Consider the following 21,163-nt stretch of genomic DNA (forward strand, 5'->3'; position numbering starts at 1 on the left):
TTGAGTTAATTTTTGTGTAGGGGGTGAGGTAGGGGTCCTCTTTCATTCTTTTGGATATGGATATCCAACTCTCCCAGCCCCATTTGTTGAAAAGACCATTATGGCTCAGTTCGGTGACTTGGGGGCCTTATCAAAGATCAGTCGGCCATAGATCTGAGGGTCTATCTCTGAGTTCTCAATTCGATTCCATTGATCTATATGTCTATCTTTGTGCCAGTACCATGCTGTTTTGGCAACTGTGGCTTTATAATAAGCTTCAAAGTCAGGGAGTGTAAGTCCTCCCACTTCGTTTTTCTTTTTAGAGTGTCTTTAGCAATTCGAGGCATCTTCCCTTTCCAAATAAATTTGATAACTAGCTTTTCCAAGTCTGCAAAGTAGGTTGTTGGAATTTTGATTGGGATTGCATTGAATCTGTAGATGAGTTTGGGTAGAATTGACATCTTAATGACATTTAGCCTTCCTATCCATGAACATGGATAGGAATCCATCTTTTAAGGTCCCCTTCTATTCTTTTAGTAGAGTTATGTAGTTTTCTTTGTATAGGTCTTTTACATCTTTGGTTAAGTTTATTCCTAGGTACTTGATTTTTTTAGTTGCTATTGAAAATGGTATCTTTTTCTTGAGTGTCTCTTCAGTTTTGTTCATTTCTAGCATATAGAAACATTACTGACTTATGTGCATTAATCTTGTATCCCGCTACTTTGCTAAATTTGTTTATTAGCTCTAGTAGGTGTATCGTTGATTTCTCAGGGTTTCTAGATATAGATCATATCATCTGCAAACAATGACAGTTTTACTTCTTCTTTTCCAATTTGGATGCCTTTTATTTCTTTGTCTTGCCGGATTGCCCTGGCTAGCACTTCCAGCACAATGTTGAATAACAGTGGTGACAGCGGGCATCCTTGTCTTGTTCCTGATCTTAGAGGGAAGGCTTTCAGTCTCTCACCATTGAGTACTATGCTGGCTGTGGGTTTTTCATATATGCTCTTTATCATGTTGAGGAAGTTTCCTTCAATTCCTACCTTTTGAAGTGTTTTTATCAAAAAGGGATGTTGGATTTTGTCAAATGCTTTTTTCAGCATCTATTGAGATGATCAATTGATTTTTCCCTTTCGAGTTTTTAATGTGTTGTAATACATTGATTGTTTTTCTTATGTTGAACCAGCCTTGCATGCCTGGAATGAACCCCACTTGGTCATGGTGTATGATTTTTTTAATGTGTCTTTGGATTCGATTTGCAAGTATTTTGTTGAGGATTTTTGCATCTATATTCATTAGGGAAATTGGCCGGTAGTTTTCCTTTTTTGTAGCATCTTTGCCTGGTTTTGGTATTAGATTGATGTTAGCTTCATAAAATGAGTTAGGTAGTGTTCCATTTTTTTCAATGTTTTGAAAGAGTTTGAGTAAGATTGGTGTCATTTCTTTCTGGAAAGTTTGGTAGAATTCCCCTGTGAAGCCATCTGGCCCTGGGCATTTATTTGTGGGAAGATTTTTGATGACTGATTGGATCTCTTTGCTTGTGATGAGTTTGGTTGAGGTCTTCTATTCTTCTCTGGTCAGTCTAGGTTGTTCATATGTTTCCAGGAAATTGTCCATTTCTTCTACATTATCCAGTTTGTTGCCATACAGTTGTTCATAATATCCTCTTATAATTTTTTTAATTTCTTCAGGATCTGCAGTTATGTCACCTTTTTCATTCATTATTTGTTTATATGGGTCTTCTCTCTTTTTGATTTTGTCAGTCTAGCTAGGGGCTTGTCATATCTTGTTGATCTTCTCAAAGAACAACTTTTGGTGATATTTATCCTTTCTATTGTTTTTTTGTTCTCTATGTCATTTATTTCTGCTTTAATCCTTGTTATTTCTTTTCTTCTACTTGGTTTAGGATGGTTTGCTGTTCATTTTCTAGCTTCTTCAGTTGATCCATTAGTTCTTTGATTTTGGCTCTCTTTCTTCCTTTTAATATATGCGTTTAGTGCTATAAATTTCCCCCTTAGCACTGCTTTTGCTGCATCCCATAGGTTTTGGTATGTTGTGTTCTCATTTCATTCGTCTCTATATATTTAGCAATTTCTCTTGCTATTTCTTCTTTAACCCACTGATTGTTTAGGAGTGTGTTGTTTAACCTCCAGGTATTTGTGAATTTTCTAAGTCTCTGATGGTATTGACTTCTAATTGTATTCCATTGTGGTCAGAGAATGTGCTTTGAATAATTTCAATCTTTTTAAATTTATTGAGGCTTGTTTTATGTCCCAGCATATGATCTATTCTGGAGAAAGTTCCGTGAGCACTAGAAAAGTATGTGTATCCTGGTGATTTGGATGTAATGTCCTGTAGATGTCTGTAAATCTAATTCATTTATCAGATTGTTTAGGTTTTCAATTTCCCTTATTGGTCTTCTGTCTGGTTGATCTATCTATAGGAGAGAGTGATGTGTTGAAGTCTCCCACAATTATTGTGGAAACATCAATTGCTTCCTTTAGTTTTGCCAATGTTTCTCTCATGTATTTTGTTGGCACCTTGATTGGGGTGCATAGACATTTACGATTGTTATTTCTTCTTGCTGAATTGCCCCTTTATTAGTATGTAGTGGCCTTCTTTGTCTCTCAAAACATCCCTGCATTTGAAGTCTATTTTATCTGAGATTAATATTGCTACACCTGCTTTCTTTTGGCTGTAGCTTGCATGAAATATTTTTTTTCCATCCTTTCACTTTCAATTTCTTTGTGTCCCTGTGTCTAAGATGAGTCTCTTGTATGCAACATATTGATGGTTCATTTTTTTGATCCATTCTGCGAATCTATATCTTTTAATTGGGGAGTTTAATTCCATTTACATTCAACGTTAAAACCGTGAAGGCATTTCTTGAATCGGCCATCTTATCCTTTGGATTATGTTTGCCATATTTTTCCCTCTCTCTATTAATATCCTTTATTGTACCCATACCGAATCTCTTTAGTACTGAACCTTTCTCCAAGTCTCTCTGTCCTGTCTTTGTTTCTCTGTCTGTAGGGCTCCCTTTAGTATCTCCAGTAGGGCAGGTCTCTTGTTAGCAAATTCCTCTCAGCATTTCTTTGTCTGTGAAAAATTTAAGCTCTCCCCTCAAATTTTGAAGGAGAGCTTTGCTGGATAAAGTATTCTTGGCTGGAAATTCCTCTCTCTCAGAATTTTAAATATATCGTGCCATTGCCTTCTCGCCTCCATGGTGGCTGCTGATAGTCACTACTTAGTCTTATGCTGTTTCCTTTGTATGTGGTGAATTGCTTTTCTCTTGCTGCTTTCAGAACTTGCTCCTTCTCTTCTATGTTTGACAGTGTGATCAGTATATGTCTCGGAGTGGGTTTTTTTTGGATTTATTCTATTTGGAGTTCGCTGAGCCATTTATGATTTGTGTATTTATGTTTGTTTAGAAGATTTGGGAAGTTTTCCCCAACAATTTCTTTGAATACTCTTCCTAGACCTTTAACCCTTTTCTTCCCCTTCTTGGGACACCAATTGAGTCTTATATTTCGGACGCTTCTATTATCTATCATATCCCTGAGGCCATTTCGAGTTTTTCAATGTTTTTTCCCCATTCTTTCTTTTATGCTTTCATTTTCCATTCTGTCATCTCTTCCAGGTCAACTGATTCGTTGTCAACTTCCTCTAGTCTTGTACTATGAGTGTCCAGAATCTTTTAATTTGGTCAACAGTTTCTTTAATTTCCATAAGATCATCCATTTTTTATTTAGTCTTTGCAATGTCTTCTTCTGCTCTTCTAGGGCTTCTTGATTTCCTTCATTATCCCGTACTAGGGTCTCATTGTTCATCTTTAGTTCTTTGAGTAGCCTGCTCTAGGTGTGTCTCTTTCTGGTCTTTTGATTTGGGTGCTTGGGCTTGGGTTATCCATATCGTCTGGTTTTTTGATATGCTTTATAATTTTCTGTTGTTTTTGGCCTCGTGGCATTTGCTGTCCTTGATAGGGTTCTTTTAGGGTTTGTAGACCAGTTGAAGTCCTTATCTCTAATTTATCAGATCTGCAGCTTCGTGGAGTACACTTTCTCCAACTAACCAGCAGGTGGCGTCCATGAGCCACCTGTTCTCCACAAGCCAGATCTCCCCTGCTTAGCCTTTTTGGTGAGTGGGGGAGTGAGTCTTGTGGGGGCCCAATTGGTGTCCCAAGCTTGCGTGTGTAGTTGGGTGTTGCCTGCCCTGTATGTGGGGGCGTGTTTCTGGGCAGTCGGGGAGGGGGGGTGGCCCTAACAATCAAATCTCCCTGATGATCCTAGAGTTTTAAAGCTACTGCAATAGTCTAATCCTTCAGTTCAGTCCTGCCACAGTTTGTCTCTGCCACTGACCCACAAGTCTTTGGTATTGGCGTATGGCTCCTGAGACTTGCAAGTGGGCCCCTCTTCCAGGCTGTGCACCCCGGGTCCTCTGTTGAGGGATGACTGTGCTATGTCACAGGTGAGTGCCGTCCCCCCAGGGCAGTTCTGGGCTGCTGGGCTGTGTTGGGAGGCTCCCAGTCTGCTCAAATGATGGCTGAATGGGGCTCTGTTAATTCACAACTGCTCCCCCTTCCCAGCTCTGGGACATTCAGCTGAGGTTGCAGGGAAGGCTAATGTCCACGCCCAGTTTTGTGGTGTGTGCCTGTTATTTGAAGCACTTCCGTCACACTGGGTTGTCTGGGGCAGCTCTGGGCTATGGGGCTGGCGATGGGCAGGAGTGTTTCCTGTCCACCAGGATGGTGGCTGTGAGCGGACACCCCCCTTTTCTTGGGAAGTTGTGTTGTTTAGTGAATTTCTCAGCCACTGGATTATTGCCTTTTGTCTCAGAGCTCTCTTATTTCTGCTCTTGACTTGACGTGCCCAAATTTCAATTCTTTGAAGCTTTCTGTATTGAGCTTCTTAGAGTAATTGTTTTAGAAAAAGCAAAAAGGATTTAAAAAAAAACAAAAAAACAAAAACGGCCCTCCTCAGAGATCTAATGGGTCATGAAATGCTAATAGACAAAGCAACCAGGGCCATTAAGGAAAGGTGCCCTGGGCAGAGAGATCAGCCTTGCTTCGGGATTTGCATATGCGCCTCAAGGCCTGATCTCCGCCCTTCCCCTTTCTGTGTTCACCAGAACTCCAAAAATCCTCTGCTTTTACTTTGGAGCTTCTCGTGTTGTTTTCCTTCTATGCCCGTCTCCTCCTCTCTGCTGGGCTGGCTGCTCTCAGAGTCTCTGGTGTCTGGCCTCAGTCTATCTAATGTTGGAGTTTGAATCAGTAGAATGAGTTTCCGATGAGAGCAGCCACTGCAATTCTCCCTTCTCCTTCCTGGAGCTGACAGCCCCTCCTCCCCCGGGACTGAGCCTGGCAGGGAGGGGCGCGGGTCCCCTGGCCGCAAAAACTTACAGATTTCGCTGATCTCAGGAGTTCCACGTTTTCATGAGTGTTGTATGAAGTATGCCCAAAGACAGATTGCTCTGTGGTGTCCAGTCCACGCAGTTCCTGGCTTTTTACCTACTTTCCTGGAGGAGTAACTAAAACATACAGCTCACCAGTCTGCCATCTTGCCCCGCCTCCTGGATCTTACCTCAGTTTCATTTTAACAGAACAAGAGCAATCACATTAGAACAACAACAGAGAACTACTAACTGCTTGCAATTGCTGCTTTTTTTTTTACTGGTAAAATTGAGCCTGGGGATGCTTATCAAATACCCAGGTTCCTTTTCTACTGTCCCACCCCGCCTGCTGCAGAGCATAACAGAGAAGGCAGAGTATACCCATATGTGGGTGCTGTAACTGGTATACATTACAGCCAACAGGATTTTCTAACATCCACAACTAAGAATGGAAAACTGAGGCCCACTCTTATCATTGTTAATGTATGACCATAATATTTGAGCAAACACACCAAACACCTACTTAAATCTAAAGCCATTGACATTAAACCCTATCAAAAACAAAGGAAAAAGGGGACAGTGGCGCCTGCTTTCCACAGAAGCATTTATGCTGAAAGTGGTGTGTGTTACCTTAAGAACTGTTGATAAATACAATGCATGTTGCGAAGAAACTGGAAACTAATCCCAGAAAGCTATGGATCTGCTTCATGTAAGGAATGCCCATTAGAGGCCGATAAGCCAGGGCCCACGGGCAAAAGCATCCAGGCTTTACCAAGTTTGGCATTTGCCTCCTATTTCTGCTAAAGTTGCTTTTAAAAATTAAATAAACAGGCTGAACATAGAATACAACAAATGAGTGCACCTAGAGATGGCACTGACCCCTGGATCACGGCAGCATGTCAACAATTTGACGATTTTTCAGGTAAAAATAATGGCAGGAGACAGAGTACTAGCCTTATAGATATGTGCCTCTGCAATACTGTAGAAAATAAAAATGTTTTCTATCTCAACCCAGAGTAAAAGAACTGCTCTTCTTAAGAGGGGAAAAAAAAAACTTAGTGCATTCACCTGAGGGAAATAACCCAAGCTAAAATCTCATTACCTAAATACCAGATATCAAATCCTGGCTGGAAAAAAACAAGAGGGCCATCCTGCCTCAGAGCCAGAAGACAGAGTCCACTGAGGAAGTGAAACATGGGGGAGAACTGCAATGCCAAGGTCACTGATGTTCTTGCTCACAGTCCACAGCAGAGAGCCACTGCTACTCTTCTATCTTCACGTGTTCTGCAGGGACCTCATTAGGTCATGGAGCCAAGATCATCTCCTATCATCTTGCCTTATCTCCCTGGATCTATTCATGTGCCAGTCAACCCACTGCTGCTTAGCCTTCTTAAATTTGCCTTTAGTTAAAAAGAAGCACCATAGAAACATTATTCTCCACTTGTAGGCAGTTTAAAATAAAGTTTTAAACAAGTTTTAAATACAAATTGAGCTGGTAGCCTCAGAAACTTCTATTAACTCTGGCTTAGCAGATTACATTATCCTCTGTCAGCCCAAAATTTGACTGTTCTCCAGCCAAAGGTTATTACAGACATGCTCAATCCCTGCCCTTCCAGATCCTTACACCACAGCTATTGCCACAGCAATAAGAATATTGCCACAGACTTGTTCATCCTCATCTTTCTTCTGCCCCAGCTTCAGGCTGTGGTAACGCGAAGGAGGGGCTTTAAGGAAGAGAAGGCAAGAGGAAGCAGTGCTAAAGGGTGGTCTGGGGAACCATTTAGATCTCCACGACTTCAGCAGCCTTTCCCTAAGTTGCCTTACATAAACATGCAATCTAAGTAAAAACGGTGCTTATTTTGCAAAGGTAGCTTCAAATTTCTTGGCATTCCCCTGCCCCTGGAACTGCCACTCTTGGCAAGAGAAGCTGTGGTACTAGCAGGAAAAGCCTGGCTGGTCATTTCAGTGCACCAGGACCTGGAAGGATGATTGGTGAGAGAGAAGGTCTCCTCTGCCCTTTGTTGCCAGCTGGTCATGAGATGAATGTTCAATTTCTTGGCTTTGTAATGATAGGTACTGTTCAGATGAGTTCTGCATTCACCAATCAATTTTTACATGTCCCAGACCAATGGTTCCAGCTCTCCCCTCTAAGTGGGTGGTAGGCTATTTCCAATACCACTGTAAGGGAACTGCTTAAAATTAGTGCCTTTTCAACAGGGTTAACTAACTTCAAGCAAGCAAGAGTCTTGTCTAAAGTAATGCTATCAGAACAATCTGTGTCCTGCCTTTCATAATCCCATGTTGGACAAGATTCCTGGATCAAGTACATTGGCAAAGCCCTACAGAGCAACAGCTGAAAAGCACAAGATGATGCAATGAGGGAAAGTTTTTCTCTGCCCTGGCTGCCAGTGGGCTCACCTCCCGTCACACGGCCTAGAGAATCACTCTCTCCTACCAGCTTTCATGGCACTGAAGGCGAAGTTACTATTCTCTATTGTTTCCTACATAAGCAAACAGTATTTAAAATGGGCTTTAAACGCTTCACTGGCAAGGTTCTTCCTGGTTAATAGAAGTCAAGGGGCAGAGCCACAGATGAACAATTTGGAGGAATCAAGAAGGCAGGCGCTGCCCAAAGCCAGCAGGAGACAAACACATGGAGCACAGCCAATTGTGTGTGCCAGACGTGCAGGGAAAGCTTTAGGAGAGAGCTTAAAGTCTGGTTTCCACTGAAGATGAAGAAATGTGATGTTTAAATGCACTTTATAAGACAACTGATGAAGAGCCATGTATTACAATATAAATCATGGCAAGACAAAGGGAACTTTAACCACATTCAGAATGATTTTTAATAAGCAAGTATATTTATGTATTACCTGAAATTAAATGTTTTTTAAAAAGTGGAGGGAAGTAGCAGTCATAGGGCTAGAACCCAATCAAGTGCAGTGTACATGCCCCATTGTAATAACTCAATAATGCCTTGATGAAGAGCTACATATTATAACCACAACTACAGATGGGGAAAACCTAATGTAAAGCAAGCCAGTAAGAAGCTACTGGAGCCTCAGTTCATGTGTGTATATTATTTGCAACAAGTCCCTGTAAAGTGGTAAAGCTATTAATATTTTAAAAATAATCTATTAATTTCTTGGTTCAAAATGAAAGACAATCACAACTACCCACCACAATTTTTTATTCTGGAAAAAACAATGTGGCAAGTTAGTTGAGAACATTTGCTGCACATTAATGCCCATCTTTAATCACGCTCTTAGCAAGACCAATGAGGACAGAAACAGTCCATTAATGGCCCAGAGTGTCTTCTTACTCACCTAATGGTAAACAGACTTTGGAGAATTTAAGAAATACCATAGTTTCATGTGGAATATGTTTTTGTTATGTTTTTTTCAAATACACTTTTGTAATTTTTAAAGAACCATGACGGCTTTGTTTTAATGCAGTCTAAAAGTAAAACTATTTCTAAAGTAAAACTGGGTAACCAGAACCAGAACCAACAAAGTGTGAATGAGAATATGGAAATGAGTATAGTGGGAAAGAGATAAAAAGGAAAAAGGAAAGGAAAACTGGGACTATGAAGAGAAAATGTCCATACAAAGAAAATAAAAAAAATTTCAACTCTGTTCTAATGAATGGTGAGACAAGCCATGGCCTGTCTTCACCTGCTTGTCTGAACACATTAACCCTAAGATTTGATATCCAAAATGTCAGTGACTAATGGTTACTTTTATTTAAAAGTCTAAACCAATACTCTCCAATTGAATACTCTGTGAATGAGGACACATTCTATTCTGAAACTCCAACCTGGTAGTCCAACCACATATGGCTACTGAGCACTTAAAATGTGGCTAAATGCAAAGGAGAACTGAATTTTACATTTTAATTAATTACAATTTAAATAGCTGCTGACTGGCTAGTGGCTACTGGATTGCAGAACCCAGGTCTGGAATGTGGTAAATTTCATAGGCTTCTTTTGAAACATCACCAAACTACTCATTTCACTTATATTTAATAGATTCTGCAAACAGGAAATAAATAAGATCTCATTTCAGACACCGCTCTTGCTGCCTGTCCTATCTCAAACTTTTCACTTTTATAATTGCTGACTCATCTGTTCAATGTCTCTCTGCTGGATCAGAAGCTCTTTGAGGACAGGTATTGGGTCTGTCTCACTCACCTCTCCATCCCAGCTGAGGACAGGGCCCAGCACATTGTGTACTCTTTAATAAACACGTGTTGATCCATCAACATCAGAGAAGCAAGTCAAAAAAAGAAGCATTTTTCCTGGAAGGATTATACATCAAAACTGGAGTCTAATTTTGAAACTATTTCAAAGTTGCACAGATCAATAGTGCTCTTGATAGCTTACCTAATTGTTCCTCCCTTTAATTTCCTTTTATCCATTAACCACACAGAAGTACTAAAGATCACAAGACCCCTCACCATTTGCCCTCCAAACCTCACCTTTGGTAAATTTGATTTCTAGCATGATCACCTATGCTAGAGCTTCTTCCACATTCCGATAGCATTTATAAATAGAACTAAGGTAAATAGCAGCTTTAACAATCTGCATAAAGAAGTGCCAAAGGTAGATAGCAGTAAAATATTCCTTTAAAAAAGTTAACCTCTGTATTTTGTTTCTAGACTTCTAGTAGGCAGGTATGCAAGAGTCAAAGATGTTGGCAAACTATGTCAACAGGGAGGAGGGGAAGATATATGATGATGTTTCTCCGTACCTCGGCTTCCTGCAGGGTCCCATGGTTTAGGCACACCATGTCAGGGCAAGTGATGGGAGACCCACAGCCTTCTCGGATTGCCAGCTGCATGTACTGTTTCAGGCACTAGAAGTTAGGAAGAAAAAAGACAATTACCCACCACATTACAGTAGTACAAAGTTTCCGTAACAGAACCACCACAGCCTCCGCTTCCTTAATTGGCAGTCCTGGGCTCATGTACTCAGGAAACATAAGTTATCACAAAATGTGAATGCTGAGAGCCATCACTTTGGAAAGAATGCAGAGACGGACGACTAATTATGTATGATTTCATCCTGAGAGTATTGAGTTTATTCAAGGCAACAAGTCAAATTCCTGCATGCTAACACATTTCCTACACCATAGACTGGGAAAAGAAGAAACACTCGTCTGCACGAAGGGTAAAAGCCCTTTATTAAAAAGCAAAACAAAACAAAAAAACTTCGGTGACTTCCCAATTCCATTTTTACCCAGTGGTCCTCTCATTCAAAGCTTGCCTGGAAGTAAAACAGAGCTCTGGGACCCTCCTCGCCCTGAGCTGGCCAAACAGAATCAAAGTAAGATGAAGGCAATGACTTATCTTATCTAGGACACTCTTAAAAGGCAAAAGCACCTGGAAAAGCTAAAGTCAAATTGGGAAGATCCAGTGACTTCCTGTTGACTGGGGACAACAAAGACAATTTGGGAGAATGAGACCTTCCCAAAAAATATGGGCACTGGTGGATACCATGAGGAGGCAGTTTGAGTAGGAAACAGGTACTGCTCACCAGGGGAAAGAAGAAATTGGATAGAAAAAAAGGAACCCAGAGAGGAGACAAGGGAGGACACCAAGGACAGGTGGTGTCTACTCATTGCCTGCTGCACCTGGATCATCAGCATGGTGTGGAGAGGCGGGTTTAGAAAGTGGGAGAGGAAGTGACAGCCTTGTGGAGGCTCTAACTAATCCCTTCTCCTCCCAGCTCACCCTCTCCCTGCACAGGAAAACTGAAAGCAGTAGTTCCAGCAGACAAAAATCTAAGAAAGAAGTTGGCTCTTCAATTTCTACTAATTTTCTCATCATTGGTGAGCTCTTTTTTATATGCATGATGAAGAAGAGTCAAGCCTAAATGTGACTTTACCCCTCCAGAAATACATAAGGTCTTCAATGACTCAATGCCTTTTATAAGGTGAGGATTATTTATAATTGGGTTCGGATTTTACAAATTGATAAATTTATGTATCAAACTGCTAAATTAAAAGTATTACTATCGTACCAACCTTTTATAAAAGCATAAACTGGTAAATAAATACTATAACCAGAGTACTGACAATATAAGTGTGAGATCTGTGCCTTTCACTGATGACCTTTATTCATTTTTCCAAGCTGAAAATAAGACTAATATCACTCCGGCACTGCTTCAGAAAAATAATCATGTATTTATCTGATTGGAAGGCCTGTTGCAATGTACTGATAAATCATTGACTAGGGCAAACCATATAAACCAGATTTGCATCTCTTCAAGTAGTTAGCAATTCCCTTCTCCAAGGAGTTAAGTTTTTCTCTGATGTCCATCACAGCAAAAAGTTGAAAATAAGTTAAATATCCAAAAACAGAAGAACACTTAAATAAATCATGCAAAATTCAGACAATGGAATACGGCAAATACATTAAAGATGTTTTCAAATGATATTTAAAGACATGGGAAAATGCTCATGATTTAGCATGAATTGGAAGGTAAAGATATTTGGAAACGGGGTCCTCTTAAGTCATTCTTCCCCTAAGATTGACCTCATATAGACCCTATACTTTTACTTCTTGTTCAAGACAAGGGTGAACAATCACTTGCTCTCAGACTTACTAAGCCAAACATGACCTCCAGTACAGGAGTGGTGCCAAGTGGTGCCAAGTTGAAGACAACAGCAGCAAGGAAATAGGGGAAAGAAGCATTGCATCTGGCAAATGAAACATAAGAAGAATAGTGCAAGTGGCTCACAAAAAGGGGTGTCACGGCAAGGGACACAAGAATAAACAATGTGAAGGTCAGTCCACCCTGCTCTGCTCCAGAGGACTTGTTGGCCTTCCTCTGCCGCACCAATTTGAGTATAACCATCTCGACCCACACCCCCAGCTGCCACTCAGAGAAAGCAGAAAGACTGAAAAGGAATGGTCTCCAGGCTTGGGGGAAATGCAGTAGACAGTGTAATGAACTTAGAAACTTAATATCTGGGTTCTACACCTAGCTCGACTCCATCAGGTGACCATAGGAAAATTACTTAACCTCTTTTCCAGGCTCCCTTCCCTTAATTTTAAAAATGGTGATAAAAAATACCTGCTGTGGTTACCTCATGAAGGTTCTGAACTCACACATACCTACAAATCTGAAATTTTATATAAAGAAGCACTTTATTAATTCACAAACTGCAGAGCATTAGGTCATATTTTAACTCACTTCACCAGGTCTTAAGACTTTATTTTTTTTTAATCAAAAACTTAGTAGGGAAATGTTAACTCTCGGCCTTCTGAGACTACTCTTTTATTCTCCACTTCCTGCAGGGGACCAGTTAAGCCACCGATGATGGGAAGCTGCCTAGACAGAAAGATATTTGTAGCAGAACATTCCACATGCCTCTGTTCAAGCTTCTCCTCGGAACAAATTATTTGGGTCTATAGAGTTAACAGGAGCTAAAGAGACTTTGTGAATCTTTACAGGCAAAAACGTTTTTCATCTCGACTTATATTGTAAATCTGTAAAGTTGAAATGTAAGTCTCTCCAAGAGCTTTTTTGGATGTTCCATTTGCTAACGTAATGTTCTTAGGTACAGGAAAACCTCAATTCATAGACCCAGTGAATTGTGAAGCTTCCCACAAGCACTTTTCTGGCCCCAAGTAATGTTATGTGACAAATGATTTGGGGAAATAAGTAGAGCGATATACATTGACTACAGGGTCTAAGTGTATATACCCTTTGTTTTTCGTTTTAAGAAACACTGGTTCAAGATACAGATTCTTAATTGTGCACTAAGTAATGCTATAGCACAGATACTTGATTCTCCATCGTTATAGGCATAAGTTTCTATTCAAAGGCAAACAGGTAAAACAACCAGTCCTAGTTATTACCTCTTACTGAATTTTCAAGTACCTTGGGTTCATTATGTACCTTCCATTAACTTCCACTAAAAATTCTAATCTCAGACACTCACTATGTTCTTCAATACCTCTGGCTAAAGCACAAAAGAACTGAAAACATTCACAACAATCTCCATGCATATCATACACACCAAACACAGGTAAATGGTTAACAATTCTGGAAGAAACTTGTATCTAGTTTCTTTATAAATAAAGACAGAGACACAGAGAGAAAGAAAGAAGAGGAATAAAACTACCATCATACAACATTTTAAAATAAAGACAATTACATTCCATTTTAAAATAGCATTAAAAAGATATCTAAATATGCACTTTTCATAACAGCTACCAAATTCTGAGGGAACTGTTTCTAATAGAACATTTCAAAAACCCAGATGATCCAAGAAAGAAACAAATTTTATTTTTGAACAGTCAACATTTTACTTAATTAGTTTGGTAGAATATAGGAGCATTTTGGTTTTTTTTAGTTTAATACAGGGTATTTCAGGTATTGAATTTTGTAATGCAGTTTTGGATGGATTATGCACCAGATAATCTATCCAAAGGATATAATCAGTGGCCCACAGTGTCATCATATAGTTGTGCATTTATCTCCACAATCAATTTTCAAACATTTCATTAATCCAAAATAAAGAAAAAAAAATAAAAAATACAAAAAGAAATGAAAAAGAACACCCAAACCATCCTATACCCCTTATCCTCCCCTATTGTTTATATATTTTGTCATTATTTTATTACTCATCTGCCCATACATTGGTTAAAAGGCGTGTCAGTCACCAGGTTGTCACTATCACATGATTATACAATAAAAGCTACATAGTTATACAATTATCATTGAGAATCAAGTCTAGAGGATTACAATTCAACAGATTCAGGTATTTCCTTCTAGCTATTCTGTTACTAGAAACGAAAAAGAAATATGTATATAATGCGTAAGAATAACCTCCAGATTAACCTCTCAACTCTATTTGAGACCTCTCAGCCACTGAAACTTTACTTTGCTTTATCTCCCTTCCCCCTTTTGGTCAAGAAGTCTCTCTCAATCCCACGATGCCAGGTCCAGGCTCATTCCTGGGAGTCATGTCCCACATTGCCAGGGAGATTTACACTCCTGGGAGTCATGTCCCATGTAGGAGGCAGGATGGTGAATTTATTCACAGGTTGGCTGAGAGAAAAAGCAACAAAAGAGGTTCTCTGGGGGTGACTCTAAGGCATAATTATTAGTAGGCTTAGCTTCTCCTTTGCAGGAATAAGTTTCATAAGGGCAAGTCCCAGGATCAAGGGCTTGACTTATTAAATTGGGATTCCCTAATGCTTGTGGTAATATCAGGAATTCCCAGGTGAGGAAGTTTAATATTTCCATGTTTTTCCCCAGACTCTCAAGGGTACTTTTCAAATACTTTTTAATTTTCTCCTATAGGAGTATTCTTAAGCCACGCAGGGTCATATATAAGAAGGATTGTTCCTCAAAGATCACTCCACAACCATCAAAGATCCACATGGGATTTAACCAAGGATTTAACACCTGGTGAACCAGATGACTTGTCTGGTCTCTTTCAACTCTGAGAGCCTATGGATTATGTATGATGGAATCTTCCCTGGGTGTAAGAGTGGCTTCCTGCTGCTGCTAACATTCAGGGGCTTCACTGTCCTATTCAGCTTCTCAGTCTTCCATTATCTTGATAACCAATCGCCTGGGTTAAACTTCCTTTTTAAAAGACCTGGAGTGATTTCCGCTTTCCTGGCTGAATCCTAATCAGCAGGTCACTGAATCCCAAGTTTTCTCTTCCAGGCATCTCCTGTGAGCTTCAAATCTGTAAATCAAACTGGCTACTTAACGTATCTAGGATAGCTCAAAGGAACCTCAGACTTAAGCCCACAACTGAATTCATGGTCCTCCCTCCCAAGTCCAGCTCTTGTCCTGAGTTTTCTATCTCTGTGAACGGCCCTTCCATCTCCCGGTTGTATAACCCAGAAACGTGGGAGTCATTCAAGACACCTTTTCTCTCCTACCCAATATCCAATAAACGCCTACTGACATCTTTCCCTAGTGTCTAATCACTATGTCAAACTTAACTTGTCTTAAGAGCTTTTTTAAAAAATATTTTTTGAAATACTTTCAAAATTTAGAGAACAGTTGCAAAAATAATATAAACCCCCTGCAGAAAACCCCAACATACCCCCATCCTCCCAGATACTGAGATCCAACAATTTTAACATTTTGCCACCTTTGCTACATCATTCTGTCTTTCTATTCTTTGAACATTTAAAAGCAGGTTATAGACATCATAATTCATGTACATTTACTATAAACAATGATATTCACTTACATAATTGCCTTAAGGGCAGTTATCAAGTCCAAGAAATTTAACATGGATATAAAGCTTCCATTTTATCTTCTGCTTTTTTTCTTAAGTCCCAATTATGTCCTTTGAGACTTTTCTCTTAGATCCCATCCAGTATCATGTATTGCATTTGTAATTATCTCCTTAATTTCTCTTTCTTTTTTATTAATTGTGGAGACATATATATAACAAAAATCTTCTCATCTCAACCTCTTCCAAGCACACCATTCAGTGAGTTTAACCACATTCACAATGTTGCAGTACCCTCACAACCATCCAATACTAGAACCTTCCCTTCACCTCAAACAGAAACCCTGTACTTATTTTGCATTAACTCCCCCTCACCTCTTCCCCCTGCCCCTGGTAACCTGTACTCTACTTTCTGTCTCTATGAGTTTGCTAGTCTCTGATATTTTCTTTGTGGTTTAAGCCTTGGGGTTAAATTTAACATCCTAAATCTATAACAACCTCCTTTGTTTTGATATCAACTTAACTTCAATAGCATTCTTAAACTAAGTTCCTATACCCCTCTGTTCCCCCACCTTTATGTGGTTCTTGTCATCAATTACATATTTATATATTATGAGTCCTAAACCATTTATTTATAATTATATTTTATGCATTTGCCTTTTAGATACAATAGGAAGTAAAAAGTGGAGTTAGAAAGCAAAAATACAATAGTACTGGTATTTATATCTACCAATGTGATTATCTTTACTGGAGATCTTTATTTCTTCATTTGGCCTCAGTCAATTGTCTAGTGTCCATTCCTTTCAACCTGTAGAACTACCTTTAGCATTTCTTGTAGAGACAGTCTGGCGGTATGAAGCCCGTAGGCTTCTGTTTATCTGGAAGGTCTTAATCCCCACCTCATTTCTGAAAGACATTTTTGCTGGATACAGAACTCTTGACTGGCATTTTTTTTGTTTTCAGCACTTCAAATACGTCTACCCACTGCCTTCTTGCCTCTATGGTTTCCACTGAGAAATCTGCATTTAATCTTATTGAGGCTCTCTTGTATGTGACATGTTGCTTCTCTCTTATGGCTTTCAGAAGTCTCCCTTTATCTTTGGCATTTGACAATTTGATTATATCATGGTGTTATATGGATCTATTTGGGTTTATCTCTTTGGAGATTGTTGAGCATTTTGGATGTGTATATTCATGTCTTACATTGAATTCAGGAATCTTTCAGCCATTATTTCTTTGAACATTCCCTCTGCTCATTTCTCTCTTTCTCCTCCTCAGGGATGCCCACAATGCATACATTAGTATGCTTGATGGTATCCCACAGGTTCATCAGACTTTGTTCACTTTTCTTCATTCTTTCTTGTTTTTGCTTCTAAGACTGAATGATATCAATTGTCATATCTTCAAGTTCACTGATTCTTTCTTCTGCCAGCTTCGATCTGCTGCTGAACCCTCTAGGGAATTTTAAGTTTCTGTTACTGTGGTCATCAGTTCTCTTTGGATCCTCTTCATAATTTTCATCTCTCTATTGTTATTCTTCTTGTGTTCATCTATGTTTTTCCTGATTTCCTTTAGGTCTTTGCCCATGTTTTCCTTTAACTCTTTGAACATATTTAAGGTCATTTTAAACATGACTTTGTCAGGAATACCTCAGGTATGATCCTCATTGATGATTTCTAATGCTTTAATCTTCTCCTTTGCCTGGGCCATCCCTTCCTGTTTTTGTTTTTGTTTTTGTTTTTGTTTTTTTGTCTTGTAATCTTTTGTTGAAACCTGGACATTTTAATATTTTAATGTGTAATTGCTGAAATTTAGACTCTGAAGCATCTATTCCTTAAGCTTATATCCAGCTAATGTTATTACAGAGCTTTCCTTAAATGCCAGGCAATAACAAAAAGAAAAGAAAAGAAGGGAAAAAAGAGAACATCTTTCCCAATCCTTGCAGATGGACCTGTGTGAGTGCTCTCATTTCAGAGCTTATCCACATGAGTTTAGAGAATAGCACCAGGTCAGAGCATAGGGGCCTCCCTAATCCTTTATGCACATGCGTCTTATCTTGGGCATGGGAATTCCCCCATTTACATGGTTCCAAATGTCCCCTCTTCCAAGGAAACAGTTTCCTCACAGTCCTGAGTACTGCACTGTGTACATCCCACAACCAGTAATCCCTTGCCACAGGCAGCACAACTTCACTGCTCTCTCACAGAGTTCTGTAGAAGAGCTCTGTGAGCCATTTTCTACACACAGGGCAAGTTCTGGTTGGTAAGTCCCTCAGGCCACTACCAGAGAGATTGGGCCAGACATGCAAGCACCTAGTAGATACATGAGGTTTACTCTGCTCCCTCTGGAACCAGGACCAGGGATCTGCATTGGGAACATGGGCCACCTCTGTGCTGATCCAGTGAAGGAAGGTGGAGGGCCAGCTAGGGCACCATGAGATCCTCCTACTTTTAAGTGTCCTTTTACTTGATTCAGCACTTGCCCTGTTACTGTGGTCCCTTAGCTGTTTTTTCGAACTTCAGGAAATATTCTCCTGCCAGTTCTTGCTGGTAGTTTGAAGCTTCAGTGAAGGCACAGAGCCATGAAACTTCTCTTAACATAGCTTTTGATTTCACCTTCCCCCAAATACCAACAAACTTGCTTCCCATACCCTCAGGCTTCCCATCTCAGTAAATGGCACCACCAATCCTAGTTGTTGTATATGACCCTGCTTGGCCAAAAAAAAAATGCTTCTATTTTCTACCAGACTAATTAAGTACAATGTTGACTGTTTAAAATTGTCATTCTTGATTCCTCTTTTCCTGAAACTCCATAACCAAAAACACTTTCCAAATCTAACCACTACTTACCACCCACTGCAGTCCAAGTCACCATTACCCATCTCAAGGACCCCTGCAAAAGCTTCCTCTCTGGTCTCTTGGCATCCATTCTGCAAAGCGGGCCGAGTGATTTTTGTACATCAGTGTAAAATGTAAGTCACATTTTATTCTTCTGCCCAAAACCCTGCAATGGATTTCCATCTCATTTAGATTACCTCTCACACTTTACCTTGGCTTACAAGATCCTATGTTTTCTAACTTCTACCTACTACTCTGACCTCATTTCCACCATCTTACTCTGGGAATATGGGCCTTCTCACTATTTCTGCAACATGCCAAACTTGCTCTTGTCATAAGGCCTTTCTTTCCACCTGCCATTTCTTCTCCCTGGAATACTCTTTCCCTCGGATGGCTCACTCCTCCCTTCCTTCCAGGGATCTGCTGCTCATATTAACTCCTCAGATAAGTCTTCCCCAACTAAAAATGTCAACCCCCACCTTTACTTTTCTTCACAATACTTTTCATTGTGATATTACTTTCTTGCATACTGTATGTTTGCCCCATTAGAAGATAACTACAAGAACAGGGTCTTTGTCTTGCTGTCTGATATGTTCTCGAAAAATATGTAGAAGGTACTACAAAATAAATTTGTTGCATGACAATAAATTCCTGTGATAGTTAATTCCATGGGTCACCTTGGCTAGTGTGATGGTTTGAAGGTTTTATGGACCCCAGAAAAGATGATGTTCTTAAAACTAATCCATTCCTGTAGGTGTAGACCTATTGTGGGTGAGACCTTTTGATTAGGTTAGTTCAGTTGAGGTGTGCCCCAGGTGGGTATGAACCCTCTTACTGGAGCCCTTTATAAGTGCATGAAATAGAAGACAGAGCTGAGAGAGAAAGACACAAACAGAAGCTCAGAAAGAAAGCCACAGATGGAGCAGCCAGAAGCTGAAAGCAACAAAACCCAGGAAAGAAAGACAAGCAGACACCACCATGTGCCTTGCCATGTGACACAGGAGGCCAGGATCGCCAGATTGCCTGTTGGTGCCTTGATTTGGACATTTTCATGGACTCAACATTTGTTAAGCTTATAAGTTAATAAATCCCCACTGTAAAAGCCAACCCATTTCTGGTATATTTCATTTCATCAGGTTCAGCAAACTAAAACAGCTAGACTATGGTGTCTACTTGTTTAGTCAAGCAAGCACTGGCCTGATTGTTGCTGTGAGGTTATTTCATAAATGGATTTGTACCTATAGTCAGTTGATTGCTACTACAGCTGATTGCATCTATAATCAACAAAGGAAATTACTCTCAGCACTGCAAGGTTCTCTTCAACCAATCAGCTGGAGGTCATAAAGCCAGAAATGAGGATTTAAAAAGTCCTGTTTACTTTGGCCAGCCAGTTCTCCTGGGTTTCTAGTCAACTTCACCTTCATTGGAGTTTCTACCTTGCAGCCTACCCTACAGAATTCAGTCTGGCCAATCCCCATGCTTGCCAGAGCCAATTCCTATAATGTCTTTTAATATTTACATACACACACACACACACACACACACACACACACACACACACTATATCTTGTTGGTTCCATTTCTCTGGAGAACCCTAATCAATCACCAAGTCCTATCAAATCCCATTTCCTAAATATTGCTTAGAACTGTCTCTTCTGTCACCACCCAAGGTCCAGTTGTCACTACCTCTTTCCCGGGCTTCTGCCTTAGCCCATTCACTGGTTGTCTGGCATCTATTGTTGCCTCTTTCTAATTAATTATCCACATTGCAGGCAGAAGGAGCTTTTAAAAAATCTAAGGCTGATACGTTCTCACATTTACTTAAAACCCCTCCATGACTGTAAGTACTCTTTCTCTCTCTTTTGTAGCACTTAATATAATCGGGGTTGATAGTATATATGATTATGCACCCTCAAAATCATACTTTCTCCACTCTTTCTCCACTCTGCCAACATTAACAGAAATTTCAACCTTTATATTTCTTCAATTAAAACCTTGTCTCTAGAAAGCTCCTATCACCATTCACAAGTAAATATGGCAGGAGCATATATTAATACAGTTTAGCCAAATGGACCAGTGGCTCCCTAGCAGAGGACAGGTGCCTGAAAAAAAGAATATAAGACAGATCCAAAACACTGGAAACTATGGGACAGTACTGGGAAAGGCAGATTTACAGGGAAGCCCTGGGTAGAGAAGGGGAGCACACAAACAGGAGGGTAGTGAACTTCAGAGACAGTATTCACCTGTTAATATACAGCACATGGCAATGTTTCTCAAACTTGAATGCAAACCACTGTTAAAAATGCAGATTCTGTTCAGCAGGTCTGGGGTGAGGCATGAGATTCTGCATCCTGTACAAGCTCCCAGGTCTCGGTGATGCTGCCGGCATGCAAACCACATTTTAGGTGGCAAGATCTAAGACAAAGATTCTATACATTGGCTGTACAATAAATCACCTGGAGAGCTTTTTAAAAGTTCAATTCCCAGGCCATGCCCCAGACCAATTAATTCAGAATCTCTGAAGGGCCCAGTCATCAGTAATTTTTGCATATGTAACAGTTTCACTGAAGTATAATTCACATACCATACAATTCACCATTTAAAGTGTACTTTAATTCAGTGGTTTTTCATTTCTTCAAAAAGGTGTACAGCCATCAGGACAATCATTTCAGAACATTTTATCAGTCCCCAAAAGAAATCAAGAAATCTCTTGGATTTGCCTATTCTGGATAAGTTGAAATATACAAGATG

At 39.8% G+C, this 21,163-nt stretch overlaps 1 protein-coding gene across 2 annotated transcripts in view; it reads right to left on the minus strand.

The window, feature by feature from the left end:
• Window positions 1-21,163, minus strand: part of RNF144B (ring finger protein 144B) — a 191,432-nt gene that overhangs the window by 35,312 nt on the left and 134,957 nt on the right. For both annotated transcript variants that reach the window (XM_037842617.1, XM_037842616.1), the window contains exon 3: window positions 10,116-10,220. In XM_037842617.1, coding sequence (XP_037698545.1) covers window positions 10,116-10,220 — 105 coding nt within the window. The remainder of the gene's footprint in view (window positions 1-10,115; window positions 10,221-21,163) is intronic.

This window comes from Choloepus didactylus, chromosome 7 (genome assembly GCF_015220235.1).
Source record: "Choloepus didactylus isolate mChoDid1 chromosome 7, mChoDid1.pri, whole genome shotgun sequence".
Classification (NCBI taxonomy): Eukaryota; Metazoa; Chordata; class Mammalia; order Pilosa; family Megalonychidae; genus Choloepus; species Choloepus didactylus.